Source organism: Sminthopsis crassicaudata, chromosome 6 (assembly GCF_048593235.1).
Source record: "Sminthopsis crassicaudata isolate SCR6 chromosome 6, ASM4859323v1, whole genome shotgun sequence".
Lineage (NCBI taxonomy): Eukaryota > Metazoa > Chordata > Mammalia > Dasyuromorphia > Dasyuridae > Sminthopsis > Sminthopsis crassicaudata.
Genome location: NC_133622.1, coordinates 192,532,929 through 192,549,562, shown reverse-complemented (window position 1 = coordinate 192,549,562; position 16,634 = coordinate 192,532,929). Strand labels below are relative to the sequence as shown.

General features: G+C 38.0%; 1 protein-coding gene across 1 annotated transcript in view; it reads right to left on the bottom strand.

Moving 5' to 3' along the window:
• Positions 1 to 16,634, bottom strand: part of DGKQ (diacylglycerol kinase theta) — a 103,764-nt gene that overhangs the window by 47,052 nt on the left and 40,078 nt on the right. Inside the window, exons 7-8 of the mRNA XM_074273413.1 lie at positions 13,858 to 13,932; positions 3,311 to 3,411 (exon numbers count right to left, since the gene is read on the bottom strand). Of these exons, the coding sequence (XP_074129514.1) occupies positions 3,311 to 3,411; positions 13,858 to 13,932 (176 nt within the window). The remainder of the gene's footprint in view (positions 1 to 3,310; positions 3,412 to 13,857; positions 13,933 to 16,634) is intronic.

The window sequence follows — 16,634 nt, the reverse complement described above, 5'->3', positions numbered from 1 at the left end:
CACCGCCATACTTCCAGTTATCCTGATTTGCAGTTCTCCCTCTGTCTCTATATTTTTCTCCCTTCTTTCCCTCTTCCAAAACTAGTAGGCAGTTTGAAAGAATTTATACATGTTGATCATCACACAAAGTTGCTGATACAGTAGGTACAATGTTTGCCTGGTTCTGGAGCTTACATTTTTATTGTGAAAAACAACAGTCTTATGACCTACCACTCCCCTTTGCAGGTAGGTGGTGCAACAGATTGAGGGCTAGATCTGGAGTCAGGAAGACTTCAGTTCAAGTCAATTTAACCTTAGACACTGACTTTAGTCCAGTCACTTAACCACTACATGTCTCAGTTTCCCTTTCTGTAAAATGGGGATAATAATTTCTCTTATCTTCTAAGTTTGTTGTAAAGACAAAATGAGATATTTGTAAAATAATTTGTAAATCTTACATGTAGCTCATTATTATTATTTGAATTATATTCAGGCCAAACTGTATTACCTCCTATCCCTCATGCATGATATCTCATCGTCCAACACTGCCTTTGCACAGGCTGTTCCTTATACCTGGAGTACACTCTCTACCTCAGTTCATATAATGCTTATCTTTCTTAATAGCTCAAGTCAAGTGCTACTTATATATGGATCATTCTTGACTTCTCTCCTATCTGTTAATACTATCTCATTTCAAAATCATTTTCTATCCTGAATCTTATACATGTTTATCTTAATAAAAATTTCAGCTCCAGAACCAGGAAAACATTGTACACAGAATCAGCAACATTCTGTGATGATCAACACTTATAAACTGCCTACCAGCTTTGGAAGAGGGAAAGGAAGGAGAAAAAGTAGAATTCAAAATCTTGTAAAAATGAGTATTAAAATTGTTTTGCCATTACATTTATGTATACATATTTATGTGTGTGTGTGTGTATTCCGTCCTTCATAATAGGAGATACTTAATGTAGTTTGAGGTAATTTCACATGAATTTCTCTTAATCACTCTATTTTTCAGTTAATATTATTGAACAATGTTGGTTTTGTGAATGTCATTGACCATTTGGAACTATTTTTTAATTTTAATTTTTTTTTTTGAGAATTGATCCTTAAGGTGTTTAAATTTTCATACTATCTGGAAACAGAGAAACATGAATTCCTTTTTGAAAAAAATTTTTAAATTTTTCTTGACACTCATATGAAAGAGTGTTCCAAATCACTACTGATCAGAGAAATGCAAATTAAGACCACTCTGAGATACCACTACACACCTGTCAGATTGGCTAAGATGACAGGAACAAATAATGACAAATGTTGGAGGGGATGTGGGGAAATTGGGACACTAATACATTGCTGGTGGAGTTGTGAAAGAATCCAGCCATTCTGGAGAGCAATCTGGAATTATGCCCAAAAAGTTATCAAACTGTGCATACCCTTTGACCCAGCAGCGCTACTACTGGGATTATATCCCAAAGAAATACTAAAGAGCGGAAAGAGACATATATGTGCCAAAATGTTTGTGGCAGCTCTTTTTGTTGTAGCTAGAAACTGGAAGATGAATGGATGTCCATCAGTTGGAGAATGGTTGGGTAAATTGTGGTATATGAAAGTTATGGAATATTATTGCTCAGTAAGAAATGACCAGCAGGAGGAATACAGAGAGGGTTGGAGAGACTTAAATCAACTGATGCTGAGTGAAATGAGCAGAACCAGAAGATCACTGTATACTTCAACAACGATACTGTATGAGGATGTATTCTGATGGAAGTGGAAATCTTCAACATAAAGAAGATCCAACTCACTTCCAGTTGATCAATGATGGACAGAGGTAGATACACCCAGAGAAGAAACACTGGGAGGGGAATGTAAATTGTTAGCACTAATATCTGTCTGCCCAGGTTGCATATACCTTCGGATTCTAATGTTTATTGTGCAACAAGAAAATGATATTCACACACATGTATTGTACTTAGACTATATTGTAACACATGTAAAATGTATGGTATTGCCTGTCGTCGGGGGGAGGGAATAGAGGGAGGGGGGGTAATTTGGAAAAATGAACACAAGGGATAATATTATAAAATATATATATATATATAATAAAAAAAATTAAAAAAAAAAAATTTTTTCTTGAAAAGTAACTGGGGAGAAAAATAAAATGTTATTTAATAAAAAAGAAGAATGTAAGCTCCATGAATTCAGGTTCTTTCTCATGTTTGTTTTTGTATCCTCAGGAACAAGCACAGTACCTGGGATCCAGAAGATGCTTAATAAATATTTGTTGGATTTAAAACTACACATCATAATCTATTAAATTTTTGACCTGGCCAAAGAGATCAAAAAATGAAGAAAAGGACACAGTTATACAAAAATATTTTAGCAGCTCTTTATGTGTTGACAAAGAATTGGAAACTGAGTGGATGTTCAAGTGGGGGATGACTAAACAAGTTATGGCCATATATTAAATGAATAAACTGAATAGCCTCCTAATTGGTCTCTCTGTTTCTCTAATCCAATTTCTATATGGTTGACATTATAACATTCTTTATACATAAATCTAAGCATATCACAGTCCTGTCCAAACCCTGCAGAGGTTCCAGAATGATGTTAGGAAAAAATATAAATTCTTCAGCTCTCCATCACCTAGTTCTCATCTATCTATCTAGCCATTTATGTACTTTGAAGGTAGTTTGTATTCTATATTCCAAACAAACTGGAATCCAGGGCCATCTCCAGTCATCCTGATCCATATCTTGCCACTGGACTCAGGTGGCTCTGGAGGAGAAAGTGAGGCAGGAGACCTTGCTCTGCCCTCCCTCTCTCAAATCCAAGTCACTTGCATATCAGAACATCACCTCCCTGATGTCATGGTCCTCTTGGAGAACTAAGGACAAACAACAATGACCATCCCGTGGCACTTTATGCTCTACCTGTTGTCCATACCTGTAACACGATCTTCCTAGAATCTGTTTCTCACAATCTTTGTTTCAAGGCTCAACCCTTTACAAGGCATTCCCAAAAGTTCTCCAAGTGTTACCTCACTCCTTCTTCAACTTAACTGTGAACTACAATAATAAGGTGTCCTCCCCTGCCCTCAGTAAAATAGTTTTTCAATATCAGGAATTATTTTCTGAATTTTTACTTTGTATCCAAGCTCAGTGTCTTATATTGAGAAGTTATTTAATAAATGTCTATTCAATTGAATAGCAGAGACAGTACAGTGAAGACTAAGTAGAATGGCCTAGAACCACCCATCTGCAGCCCCTTTGGGGGCTATAAATTAGGGGCTGACCCATCCCCTGCCACTTGAGACTATACCATCACTTACCACAACCTCCCCTGTCTTTGCTATCCTGGGAATGGTGATCAGTCGGAACTGGTTACGTTTCACAGCATCGTTCCCATCAAAGATCTTCAGGGTCTGTTTGCCTAACAGGAAAAAGAGGAAAAAAATTTTTTTTTTTGCTCATTATTATATTTTTAAAATTAAGGCTTTTTATTTTCAAAAATACATGCATAGATAATTTTTCAACACTGACCCTTGCAAAACTTTGTGTTCCAAATTTTCCCTCCCTTCCCCTCACCCCTTCCCCTAGATGGAAAATAATCTAATATATGTCAAATATGTTAAGATATATGTTGAATCCAATATAGGCATCTGTATTTATACAATTACCTTGTTGCACAAAAAAAAATCAGATCAAAAAGGAAAACAATGAGAAAGAAAACAAAGTGCAAGCAAACAACAAAAAAATAAAAACATTATGTTATGATCCCCAGAGAGAAAAAATTAAAAAGCTGAGACAAAGAAAAAAAAAAAAAACCAACCAGAATCAGACCCCAGCCAGAGCCCAACTGGCTACCAAGTAATCCTTGGCATGGATCTGATCAAGGCCTGATATAGTTTCTGGCTGACTTCTAACCTTAGCCCCAAATGGTTCCCTGATCCAAGCACAGACTGACTCCCAGAATCCCACAGGAAAACATAGGCTAACTCCATTACACTAAATAGCATAAGGATTACCAAAAAAAAAAAAGAAGAAGAAGAAGAAAATATTATAAGGAGAAAAGGGCACACCTTCCATACTGTATTTCCTTGCTTGGCAGTTCTTTATAAGGCATTTGGGTGGCAGCTTCTTTTTACTATAGACTAGGAATATGGTTTTTAACAATGTCTTAATACTACTTTGTAATTTATAAGGTTCATTTACATGATAAAGTGCTCTAAATCCTTGTTAATCAGAGAAAGGCAAATTAAGACAACTCTGAGACATCACTACACACCTGTCAGATTGGCTAAGATGACAGGAAAAGATCATGATGAATGTTGGAGATGTGGGAAAATTGGGACACTGATACATTGTTGGTGAAATTGTGAACAGATCCAACCATTCTGGAGAGTAGTTTGAAACTATGCTCAAAAAATTATCAAACTGCACATGCCCTCTCATCCAGCAGTGCCATTACAGGGTCTGTACCCCAAGGAAATCATAAAGGAGGGAAAGGGGCCCACACGTGCAAAAAAATGTTTGTAGCAGCTTTTTGTGGTAGCAAAGAATTAATTGGGGCTAAACAAGCTTCATTACATGAAGCTAATGGAAAATTATTTTTTATAAAACAATAACAAGGTGATTATGGAAAGGCCTAGAAGGATTTACATGAGCTGATGCTGAGCAATACAAGCAGAACCAAGAATACATTGTAAACAATAACAACAAAAATGTGCGATGATCAACTATAAAAGACTTGGTTCTTCTCAGTGGTTCAGTGATCCAAGGCAATCCCAATGGACTTTGGACAGAAAACACCATCTGCATTCAGAAAAAGAACTAAGGAGACTGAATGTAAATCAACACATGCCATGTTTACTTCTTTGTGTTTTTTAATCTCTCCCATTCTTTTTCCCTTTTGCTCTCCCAACATGATTCATAAAACAATGTGTATTAAAAATACACACACAAAAAAAGGCCCCCTTCCTTTCAGATTCCTTCATATTTAATGAATCCCACAAAGAGGACCTTGCCAGTATGTCAGGAGCCTTCTTCGGGGGCTCTTTCCCTTTGGTGGGTATCCAAAGTGCCATCTACCTGTTATCCTTTGCTTTTGTTAAGTACTTAGGACTTTCTGGTCCTGTATTTCCTGAATTAAATCTCTTCTACTTTTGATGTTGTGTCTTAGATACATATTAGTTAAATGCAACAGTTTACTAACACCAACTGTGGATCTCTCCGTTGCTCTTTTTACGCCTAGTAATTTTGATTACCTGTAATGAAGAACTAGGGAGGGAAATAGTAATTGCAGCTGTAATTTCATGGTTATGGAGAACTCTCAGGCAAGAAAACGCTCTCTAATGAGATATGCTGACACCTCCTTTTGGTCTTATGTCTTACAGAGGTGTCTAGAATCCCAGGTGGTGAAGTGATTTACCCAGACTTTGCATCCAGACAGACCCCTTGGCTTCAAGATTGCCTCTGTGGCCATTACATAAGGCTGCCTCTCAAATAATGATGATGATGATGATGATGATGATGATGATGATGATGATTAAGAGCTGACATTTACATAGTATTCTAAGGTTGGCAAAGTACTTTACATGCAGCATTCATTTGATCCTAGAGAGGTAAGGACTATATAATCATTATTATTGTTTGTTTTACAGGTAGAGCTAGGAGCAGACAAGGTGCTGAGCCTGGAAGCAGGAAGATGAGCACTGATTAAGTGCCTACTACATACAAGATACTGTGCTGGGTTATAAACATGATTCCTGAAATGTCAGTCTGAATTTGTATTTTATCCTATAATTAAGATGAAATGGTCAGAAGTGCCCGAGCAAGGGAAGGCCATGGTTCAATCTGAGCCTGAGGAAGATTATAATGGCCTTCACCTGCAATGCAGCCCAAATCTATTCACTCAGGCTGCTCATTTAAACCAGTAACTGGTTCTAACAACTGCTGTTCTCCATTTGTCTGGAGAGGGTTATTTCTTTTGGCTAAAATGATTCCTGCAGTCAGAGAATGTGAGACCAGGAAAAAATTCCCAGCGTGCTTGAGAGTGTGCTAATGGTCAGAAGACAACAGACAAGAAGATAATCACATTACTATATATATATATATATATATATATAGCAAGAGGATGGGAGAAAGAGGTGGTAAACCCAAAGCCATTTCCTGTCCTCTTCTCTTTTGTGGGGTAAACAAGAATACCCCTTGATCTGAGCAGGAAGCCAACATAATCATCTGACTTTATCAGAGGGGGGAAAAGCCATTATTTCTAGCATGCCTGCTGCTGAGGGTTCCACAAATAGAGGGGAAATGACTTGGTATGGAGGCTCTGTGGCTGCAGATAACATTTAATGCACACTGGGAACTTCTTCCTACCCTAGAAGACAAGCAGTTATCTTTTCTGCAAATAGCCAATATTTACAAAGCAATTCTCTGAACTCAAAGGATCTGGAGGTCTAAGGTTTGGTTCCTGAGTATATGTGACCTTGACAAATAAATCCATTCTTCTCTCTGGGCCTCAGTTTTCCTCATCTGTGAAATGACTAGATGGCTTTTTAATGTCCCTTTCACCTCTAACTGATAATCCTAGATGGTAACAATCACATTATTTCTGGGCCAGAAGGTTCCTTTCAGAGCTGACAGTCTTGGAGCTTCTGAATCTGTAAAGTCACCAGCAGGCCTCCAAGGGATTAAGTAAGCTTCCCCCCCCCCCTTCCCTTTTTTGGCCTTCCCCAGTGAGCAGCATTTAGACACCTGGGGAATTTTACAAAAACATTTTTCTTCTCTGTTGGTTCCATCTGGAGACTCCCTGCTGCATTAATTGGGTCGTGATAAGTCTATTAAATGCCTGAGAAAAGTAATTATCTCAGTCTTCCAAATATTCTTACCACTTAGCTAAAAGCAAAGTGACTGAGGTGCTGCTCCTATGGAGCCCCAGAGACCACACCACCACTCCCACCAACTCCTCCACCCCTCTTCTGGCAGCCAAAACAACCAAGGGAATCAATCATAGGCTACGCTGATCAAGGGCCGTTATCCAGAACAAGAGCACAGACCCCCCACTGCTGGGCCATCTGGAGTGTTGGGCATGGTTCTGGGCATAGACATTGACAAAACAGAACATACAAATCGGACCGTCTGTATTTTGCCTTTCTTTCTTTTTATCCTTAGTGCTTAGCAGAGTGTCTGGCACATAGCTGGCACTTAATAAATGCCAGTTTCTATTCTGGAGAGCAGTTTGTTCTATGCCCAAAGAATCACCAAGTTGTGCATAGCCTTTGATCTAGTGACATCACTACTAAAAGATTTTTAAAAAAATATATTTATACAAAAAATTTATAGCAGTTCTTTTTGTGGTGACAAAGAATTGGAAATTGAGGGGATGCCCATTAATTGGGGAATGGCTGGACAAATTGTGGTATAGGATTACAACAGAATAATACTATGTCATTAAAAAATAATAAGCAGGTTGACTTCAGAAAAACCTATAAAGATTTACACAAATTGATGCAAAGTGTAAGTGAGCAGAATCAGAAGAACACTGAATACAATAATAGCAATAGTGTACAATGATCAACTGTGAATAACTTAGCTATTCTTAGTAATATAATGATCTAAGGCAATTCCAAAGGATTCATCATGAAAAAGTGCTATCTACCTCCAGAGATAGAACTGATAGAATCTGAATGTGGGTCAAGCAAACTTTATTTTTTACTTTCTGTAATTTTTCATGTTTTTTTTTTTTAATTAAGTGTCTTCTTTCACAACATGACTAATACAGAAATATGTTTTCACTGACTATACATATGTAACCATATCAAATTGCTTAGAGAGAGGGGAGATAAGGGAAGAAAGGAGAAAATTTGGAACTCAAGAGATTTTTAATTTTTTTTTTTAATCTTTAAAAAAATTTAATGGGCTTTTTATTTTCAAAATATATGCATAAGAAAAAGCATTTGACAAAATCCAACATCAATTCCTACTAAAAACTCTTGAGAGTATAGGAATAAATGGACTATTCCTTAGAATAATCAGGAGTATATATTTACGACCGTCAGTAAGCATAATATGCAATAGAAATAAACTGCAACCTTTCCCAGTAAGATCAGGAGTGAAACAAGGTTGCCCACTATCACCATTACTATTCAATATAGTACTAGAAACGCTAGCCTCGGCAAAAAGAGCCGAGAAAGAGATTCAAGGAATTAGAGTAGGAAATGAGGAAATCAAACTATCACTTTTTGCAGATGACATGATGGTATACTTAGAGAACCCCAAAGACTCTGCTAAAAAGCTACTAGAAATAATTCAAAATTTCAGCAAAGTGGCAGGATACAAAATAAATCCACAGAAATCCTCAGCATTTTTATATATCACTAACAAAATGCAACAGCAAGAGATACAAAGAGAAATTCCATTCCAAACAAATGTTGAGAGTATAAAGTATTTGGGAATCCATCTACCAAAGAAAAGTCAGGAATTATATGAGAAAAATTACAAAACACTTGCCACAAAAATGAAGTCAGATTTAAATAATTGGAAAGACATTCAGTGCTCTTGGATAGGCGGAGCGAATATAATAAAGATGACAATACTCCCCAAACTAATCTATTTATTTAGTGCTATACCAATCAGACTCCCAAGAAACTATTTTAATGACCTAGAAAAAATAACAACAAAATTCATATGGAAGAATAAAAGGTCGAGAATTGCAAGGGAACTAATGAAAAAAAAGTCAGAGGAAGGTGGTCTAAGTGTACCTGATCTAAAGCTATATTATATAGCAGCAGTCACCAAAACCATTTGGTATTGGCTAAGAAATAGACCTGTAGATCAGTGGAACAGATTAGATACAAAGGACAAAAAAGGGTACATCTATAGCAATCTAATCTTTGACAAACCCAAAGATTCCAACATTAGGGACAAAAATTCATTATTTGGAAAAAACTGTTGGGAAAACTGGAAATTAGTATGGCAGAAATTAGATATGGATCCACACTTAACACCATATACCAAGATAAGATCAAAATGGGTCCATGATTTAGGCATAAAGAGTGAGATAATAAATAGATTAGAGGAACAGAAAATAGTCTACCTCTCAGACCTGTGGAGGAGGAAGGAATTTATGACCAGAGGAGAACTAGAGATCATTATTGATCACAAAATAGAAGATTTTGATTACATCAAACTAAAAAGTTTCTGTACAAACAATACTAATGCAAACAAGATTAGAAGGGAAGTAACAAATTGGGAAAATATTTTTAAAGTTAAAGGTTCTGACAAAGGTCTCATTTCCAAAATATATAGAGAACTGACCCTGATTTATAGGAAACCAAACCATTCTCCAATTGATAAATGGTCAAGGGATATGAACAGACAATTCTCAGATGATGAAATTGAAACTATTTCCACTCATATGAAAGTGTTCCAAATCACTACTGATCAGAGAAATGCAAATTAAGACAACTCTGAGATATCACTACACACCTGTCAGATTGGCTAAGATGACAGGAACAAATAATGATGAATGTTGGAGGGGATGTGGGAAAACTGGGACACTGATGCATTGTTGGTGGAGTTGTGAAAGAATCCAGCCATTCTGGAGAGCAATTTGGAACTATGCCCAAAAAGTTATCAAACTGTGCATACCCTTTGACCCAGCATTGTTGTTATTAGGATTATATCCCAAAGAAATACTAAAGAGCGGAAAGGGACCTGTATGTGCCAAAATGTTTGTGGCAACTCTTTTTGTTGTAGCTAGAAACTGGAAGTTGAATGGATGTCCATCAGTTGGAGAATGGTTGGGTAAATTGTGGTATATGAAGGTTATGGAATATTATTGCTCTGTAAGAAATGACCAACAGGAGAAATACAGAGAGGCTTGGAGAGACTTACATCAACTGTTGCTGAGTGAAATGAATAGAACCAGAAGATCGCTGTACACTTCAACAACAATACTGTATGATGATCAGTTCTGATGGAAGTGGAAATCTTCAACATAAAGAAGATCCAACTCACTTCCAGTTGATCAATGATGGACAGAAATAACTACACCCAGAGAAGAAACACTGGGAAGTGAATGTAAACTGTTAGCACTACTGTCTATCTACCCAGGTTACTTATACCTTCGGAAGCTAATAATTAATGTGCAACAAGATAATGGTATTTACACACATATATTGTATCTAGGTTATATTGTAACACATGTAAAATGTATGGGATTGCCTGTCATCGGGGGGAGGGAATGGAGGGAGGGAGGGGATAATTTGGAAAAATGAATAAAAAAAAAATATATATATATATATATATATGCATAGTTTTCACTATTCATCCTTGCATCCTTGTGTTGCACATTTTTCTCCCTCCCTCTCCCCCTCTAGACAGCAAGTAATTCAATATAAGTTAAACATATGCAATTCTTTTAAACACATTTCCACATTTATCATGCTGCACAAGAAAAATCAGCAAGCAAACAACAACAAAGATGGAAAACTATGTTGTGATCCACATTCAGTTCCCATAGTCTTCTGTCTGGATATAGATGGCTTTCTCCATCACAATCTATTGGAACTGGCCTGTATCACCTCACTGTTGGAAAGAGCCAAATCCATCACAGTTGATCATCACATAATCTTGTTGCTGTGTACAGAGTTCTTTTGGTTCTCCTCACTTCACTTAGCATCAGTTCATGTAAGTCTTCTCCAGGCCTTTCTGAAACCCTCCTGTTGATCATTTCAGAGGATTTTTAAAAGTTTAACATTAATCATTGTCTTTACTTGTGGTTGGGAAAAAATACAGAATTTTTTTTTTCAATCATGCCAGTTGACTGACCAAATGACAATGAAGAAAAGTTCAATGAGGACAGTGAGAGGAATAGAAACCAAAGGAGAAAAGGTCACTAAGATCATGATAACAGAAGATGTTTATCATGGAGAAGAGAAGATTTAAGGGAATCATGACATAGATATTCTAAGGCTGGTGAGTGGTTAAATGGAAGAGGTACTAGATTTTTTTCTATTTGGAAATAGAAATAGAAGTTTCAAAGAGACATATTTAAGCTCTACATTAAGAAAAACTTTCTATTCTTGCACAATATGGCAAATATAGAAATATATAAAAAATATATTGTACATGTATAACCTGTATCAGTTTGCTTGCTGTCTTAGGGGGTAAAGAAAGCAGGGAGAAAAACTTTGGAGCTCAAAATCTTACTGAGATGAATCTTGAAAACTATCTTTACATGTATCTAGAAAATAAAATACTATTAATAATATTTTTTTAGGGCAGCTAGGTGGAGCGGTGGATAGAGCACCAGCCTTGAATTCAGGAGGACCCAAGTTCAAATCTGGTCTCAGACACTTAACACTTCCTAGCTGTGTGACCCTGGGCAAGTCACTTAACCCCAGCCTCGGGGGGGGGGGGGAAGAATATTTAAAAAAAAATAAACTAAAAAAAGAAAAAAACAATTTTAACAAAACTTTCTATGTAGGAGTAGAACAAGTTGCCCTGGGTAAAAAATTAATTTCCCCATCATTAAAGGTCTCAAAACTGAGATTGTGTGATCACTTGTCATGGATTTCTGCTGGAGGAAGCTAAAAGGGAGTTATGGGAGGGACACAGAACATCTGCATTTCCTTCCAGTTAAAGATTCTGTGATTCTCTCTGTTCAAATGCTGTTTCTCTGGCAGGGACACTATGTGCCCCCTCTCCCCATGAAGCCTCCTCTCTCTTCTCTCAGCATCCCTGGAGAGAAGAGGCAAGGAAACTGGAGAGCTCCCTACAATCAAGTCCTCAATCATTTATTAAGTGCTTCATAAATGCCAGGTACTATAGTTGGAGAGATGAATATAAGGGAAAAAAGAACAATGGCTCTTGTCCTCAAGGGTTTACATTTAACAAGAAAAGATAAACACATAATCCACCACATACATACTACATACAACCTACTACACACATAACATTCTACCACATAACCTACCATCCTGAAGATACTAGGTAATGAGTAAATCTGGGCAACTGAGAGTTAATCTATTAAGCTGCTATCTAGGCTGAAAGTCTGAGAGTTTGTTTTTAGTTTGTCCTTACTTTTTCAAACTCCAAAGATATCTCTATTCACACCTTCCCTGCTTAGTAGAACCCATGGAGTCTCACTGTAATTCCAAAGAGCAAAGAAGAAAGGACCACAAGGTCACAGGACCAAAGAATTACCTATTTCACAGGGACTTCAGAGGGCATTTCAGTTATATCTAACAAGAATTCCCCTTACAGGGTCACCTCCAAAGACAACTTGCTCCACTTCTGAACAAGATGAATTGTCCGTGTTTTTTGACTTCTAACAAGTAGAAATTTGCATCTGCTACTCAGGTTCCTAATTCTCCTCCCTAGGGCCAAATGTCATGTTGAATCCTTCTTCCATATGACAATCTTTCAAATATTTGAAGAAAGTAATGGTGCTGCTCTTAGACCTTCTCTTTGCCAGGCTAAACTTTCCCAGGTTCTTCAAGCAATCCCTCTGGGTCTCCAGAGCTCACCTCCCTCACTTTCCTGGCCCCTCTTCTCTACAGGAACTCAAGCTTGTCAGTGTGTGGGACACAAATGTATGGCCCAGGTCTAAATACCATATTCCCAGAGATGCTTTGATTAAAATTCTCACAGCCTTCACTCTGAGCAATAAACCTCTACTAAGACAATCAAATGAAGTTCCCATTGGAAGAAGCATAATAAAACAGAGGCTTGGAAGCAAAAAAGACTGGGACTTGAGGCACCCTAAGACACATGCCAGCTGGCAAATCCTAGGCAAATAACTTAATCTCATTTATCTAGGCCCCAGCTGGTTAAACTCTGGTTTAAAACCCCAGGTGGGGTCTTATAACAATATAGGGAGGTTATGAAATTATGATTCATCGTTTGCTTCATATACACAGAGTCACGGAAAACTTTCTCAGAAGAAAAGGGGTCATGACTGGAAAAAGTTTAAGAAGTCCTGCTCTAGGCAACCCTTTACGTCTTTTAAATTGCAGGGAGTTTCCCACCTGAGGGTTCATTATAATTCCAGTGAAATCAGGTCCACTCCCTATCCTGTAGGTTCACATGATCTATTTTGGCTATACTACTGACTCATTGAATTTGTGGTACACTAAAACCACGAATGAAGCATCTATACCTGCCACATCCTTTTTACAGTTGGGTTTTAAAAAAAACAACAAATGCAAACTTTGGCTTAGAGACAGGAAATAAGTTACTCACATAGCTAGTATATATAGTAGCACTAGAAAAAAAGAAGGGGGAAAATGTGATTTCTAGGATCACTTGTAAGATTTTACAGTTATCCTTGTTAAATTTTTGTTAGGCTTGGCCCATTTTTCTAGACTCCTGAGATCTTCTTGGTTCTGAACTATATTGCTGGATTTATTAGTAATCTTTCCCAGTTCTGTGTCATCTACAAATGGGAGCTATCTGTCATCAAAACTTCCTTGGAATCATTGATAAAAATGCTAAACCTCAGATGGCACTACAGGGGACCTTGAATAGAGAAGATTTGGGCTGGGTGGACCTTGGGCCTGGAATATATGAGCTTTTAAAAATAACTATATGACAAAAGCGTATTTCTCCTTTGTGGGTGTAAAAGAAACCTTCACCTTCCTTATCAAGTATCAGAAACACTCCAGCTATTTGCGATCTCGGGTCAGTTGTGGTTTTGCTGGAGTGAAAATGGAAGTAATAGATTTTCATGTCAACATACAGACCTATTCACAAATCTTTCTCTTATCCCGCTGGCCTTAACTGAGAAGGTCCATACATAGTAATAGCCCAAAGGGAAATTTACTGACATACAAACTGTCTATGACATTTTCTTCCTAATACAACTACTTACTGGAGTCTGTAGAAACCTGGGCATCTTTCAATGACCCTGGAGCTGGGCCAGCGTCCACAGAATCATCACCATCATCTGCAAAGAAAAAGGAGGTGCTAGATTACCCAAATTGCAATAACTGAATAATATATTTCTACCATCTACTACCCCAAATTACAGTAATGTTTGGTTCACAATTTTTTGCTGCTATTGTTGAATCATTTCGGTCATGTCCAACTCTTCATGACCTATTCTGGGGTTTTCTTGGCAAAGATACTAAAGTAATTTGATTTCCTTTTACAGAGAGGGAAATTAAGATAAACAGGGTTATGTGACTTGCTCAGGGTCACACACCTATTAAGTGTCTGAGGTCAGATTTGAAATCAGGAAGATCCTGAGTACTGGATCTCAAGTCCAGTACTCTATTTAGGCGCCATGTGGCTGCCCATTTCAAATTTTATGTAACATTAAAATATGAAATCTCCATTTAAAAAACCCAACTTCCCTAGAGAAATTGGCACCCTTGATAATAGTGTTTATCTATAATTAGGAGAATCACTTTAAAATCCAAACGATTTGATATTCAGATACAACAAGATGTATCTTTCATGAAAGACATAGGTCAGTATCCTGGTTCCTCCTCATCAAGGCTCAGAGAAACTCATAACAGATCAGCCCATGGGTTCGTATAAGAAGGGATGGCACTTTCCAGGATCTTCTGACTATTTCCTGAGGGAACCTCAAAGAGTACCCAACTAGCCAGCATAACATCTCAGATATGCAAAGTACAATCTGCACAGTCTCAGTCTGGCTTTCTCTGATGTTGATAACAGCATCCTTTATTCGCCAGCCAAGTCCCACTTCTGTCGCGACCACTGACCCTCTTAATAGCGCTCTCCAGGATGCCCCCATTTCTTCCCTCTCTCTCCTCCCCCTCCCCACTCTCTCCACAGCCCTCCTGCCAAATGGGCTTTCCCTTAGCAGTCAAACCATAGATCCTTGTAGTGGACTTTCCAAACCACTAATATGTGTCTACATTCCCATTTGATCAAGAGGCCCTGTGATTAGGATAGGGCAAGGGCTATTATTATCCTCATTTAACAAATAAGTAAACTAAGGTTCAGAAAGAAAGAATTCTTCATAGTCACATGGCTAGCAAATCCACAAGCAAGGTCTGTAATAAAAAAAAAAGCCTCCTATGTGGAGCTTCTAATTCCAACCGCGTTACTTATGATCTATATGACTTCAGGCCAGTTATAGATCCTCGGCTTCCCCATCTATATCATGAGGAGGTTGAATTATTTGACATTTCTGAATTTTAGCCCTACTTTCTATGATCCTATGTGGCAGAACCCAGAATAATCATAATAAGAAATCTGAAATTTGTGTGTGTGTGTATCACAATAATGTAAAATGGATACCACAGGCATAATTATCTCCCCTTTACAGATGAGAAAACTGAGGCCCAGAGAGTTTAAATAACATGCCTAGGGTAACAAAGCTAGGAATGCCCGAGGCAGGTTTTGAAGTATGATTTCCCCAATTCTAAATCCTACTATGGCACACGACTCCTCATGAGCACAGTCATCCTGCCATCCTGATGTTTTTCACAACTGAACCATGATGTCTCTGTATTGCCAACCATGATGGCGCTCCATTTCTCAGACATGTTCCCCCTCGCGATGGAGGTCACTCCGACTTGAAAGTTTATCATCTCTGCCTCTTTTATCCAATCCAATATATCAAGGATTTCCCGGGTTCCTACTATATGTCAGGCCTTGGTGGGTAAGCCTTGAGGGGGTACAAAAAATAAAACAAAAGAATCCCTCCCCTCCAGGAGCTCACATGCTACGAGGGGTCATCTCTTCTCTCTCCCTCCTAGATCATTAACTGAGTCCTGGCCATCCTTTCTTTATCAAGTCCCTCCTGGCCACCCCTTCATTTTCCTTCTCACTGCCAGCACCTCGGCTTTCTTTCCTCCACCCGTGTTGTATCTGGGCTGTTGTGACTGTCTCTTATATGCATCCAATCTTTTCCCTTTCCAATTTCTCTAACAGAGTACTGCCAGACCATGCTTCCTAAAATACTACTCAGCACATTCAAATGTTCCCAGAACACTTTCTCTGAAAGACAAAAACAACTACTGCTTTCCTCACATTTATGATTTAAAAGGCACTTCTCTCACAATCTCTCCTTCGCTCCTATGAGCCTCTACCTTATTTAATAGTGATTCATGTACATGTAATGTTTCCGCTTAGTAGAAACCAAATTCCCTGAAAGACTGAGCTTGTCATTTTTTCATCTTTATCTCTCCAGAGTAAGTGAATAATAAATGTTTATTGGAATTGAATTACTTTAACGTTTCTCCCTTGCTCTAAAGCCAGGGTCTGCCTTCCTAGAGAATCGAGTACCAAGCAGAAGGTAGGTAATCACCATTTCAACTATCTCTCTGGTGCTCTACCATATCAGTGCAGTTCAATGGCTCTGAGGAGTGAGTCTGATGACTTTCCACAACCCTGCCTTATTTAAATCCAATTCACTTGCCAGTCAAGTCTACACCTTCCTGATGTCCTTGATCTTGGGACAAATAACAACAATCTTCAACTATCTAAAAGGTGGAAGAGGGATTAGGCTTAGTGGGCTTCCAAGGAGAAATCACTTAGTATGACCTCTTCATTGAATAGATGGATAATAGACAGGACTCTTAGGGGCATCCCCAACTAGGGTGCAAGCTTCTTGAGGATGGAGATAGTATTTGTGCCTCTATCTATCCCTAGAGCTCTGTAAACAGTAAGTGC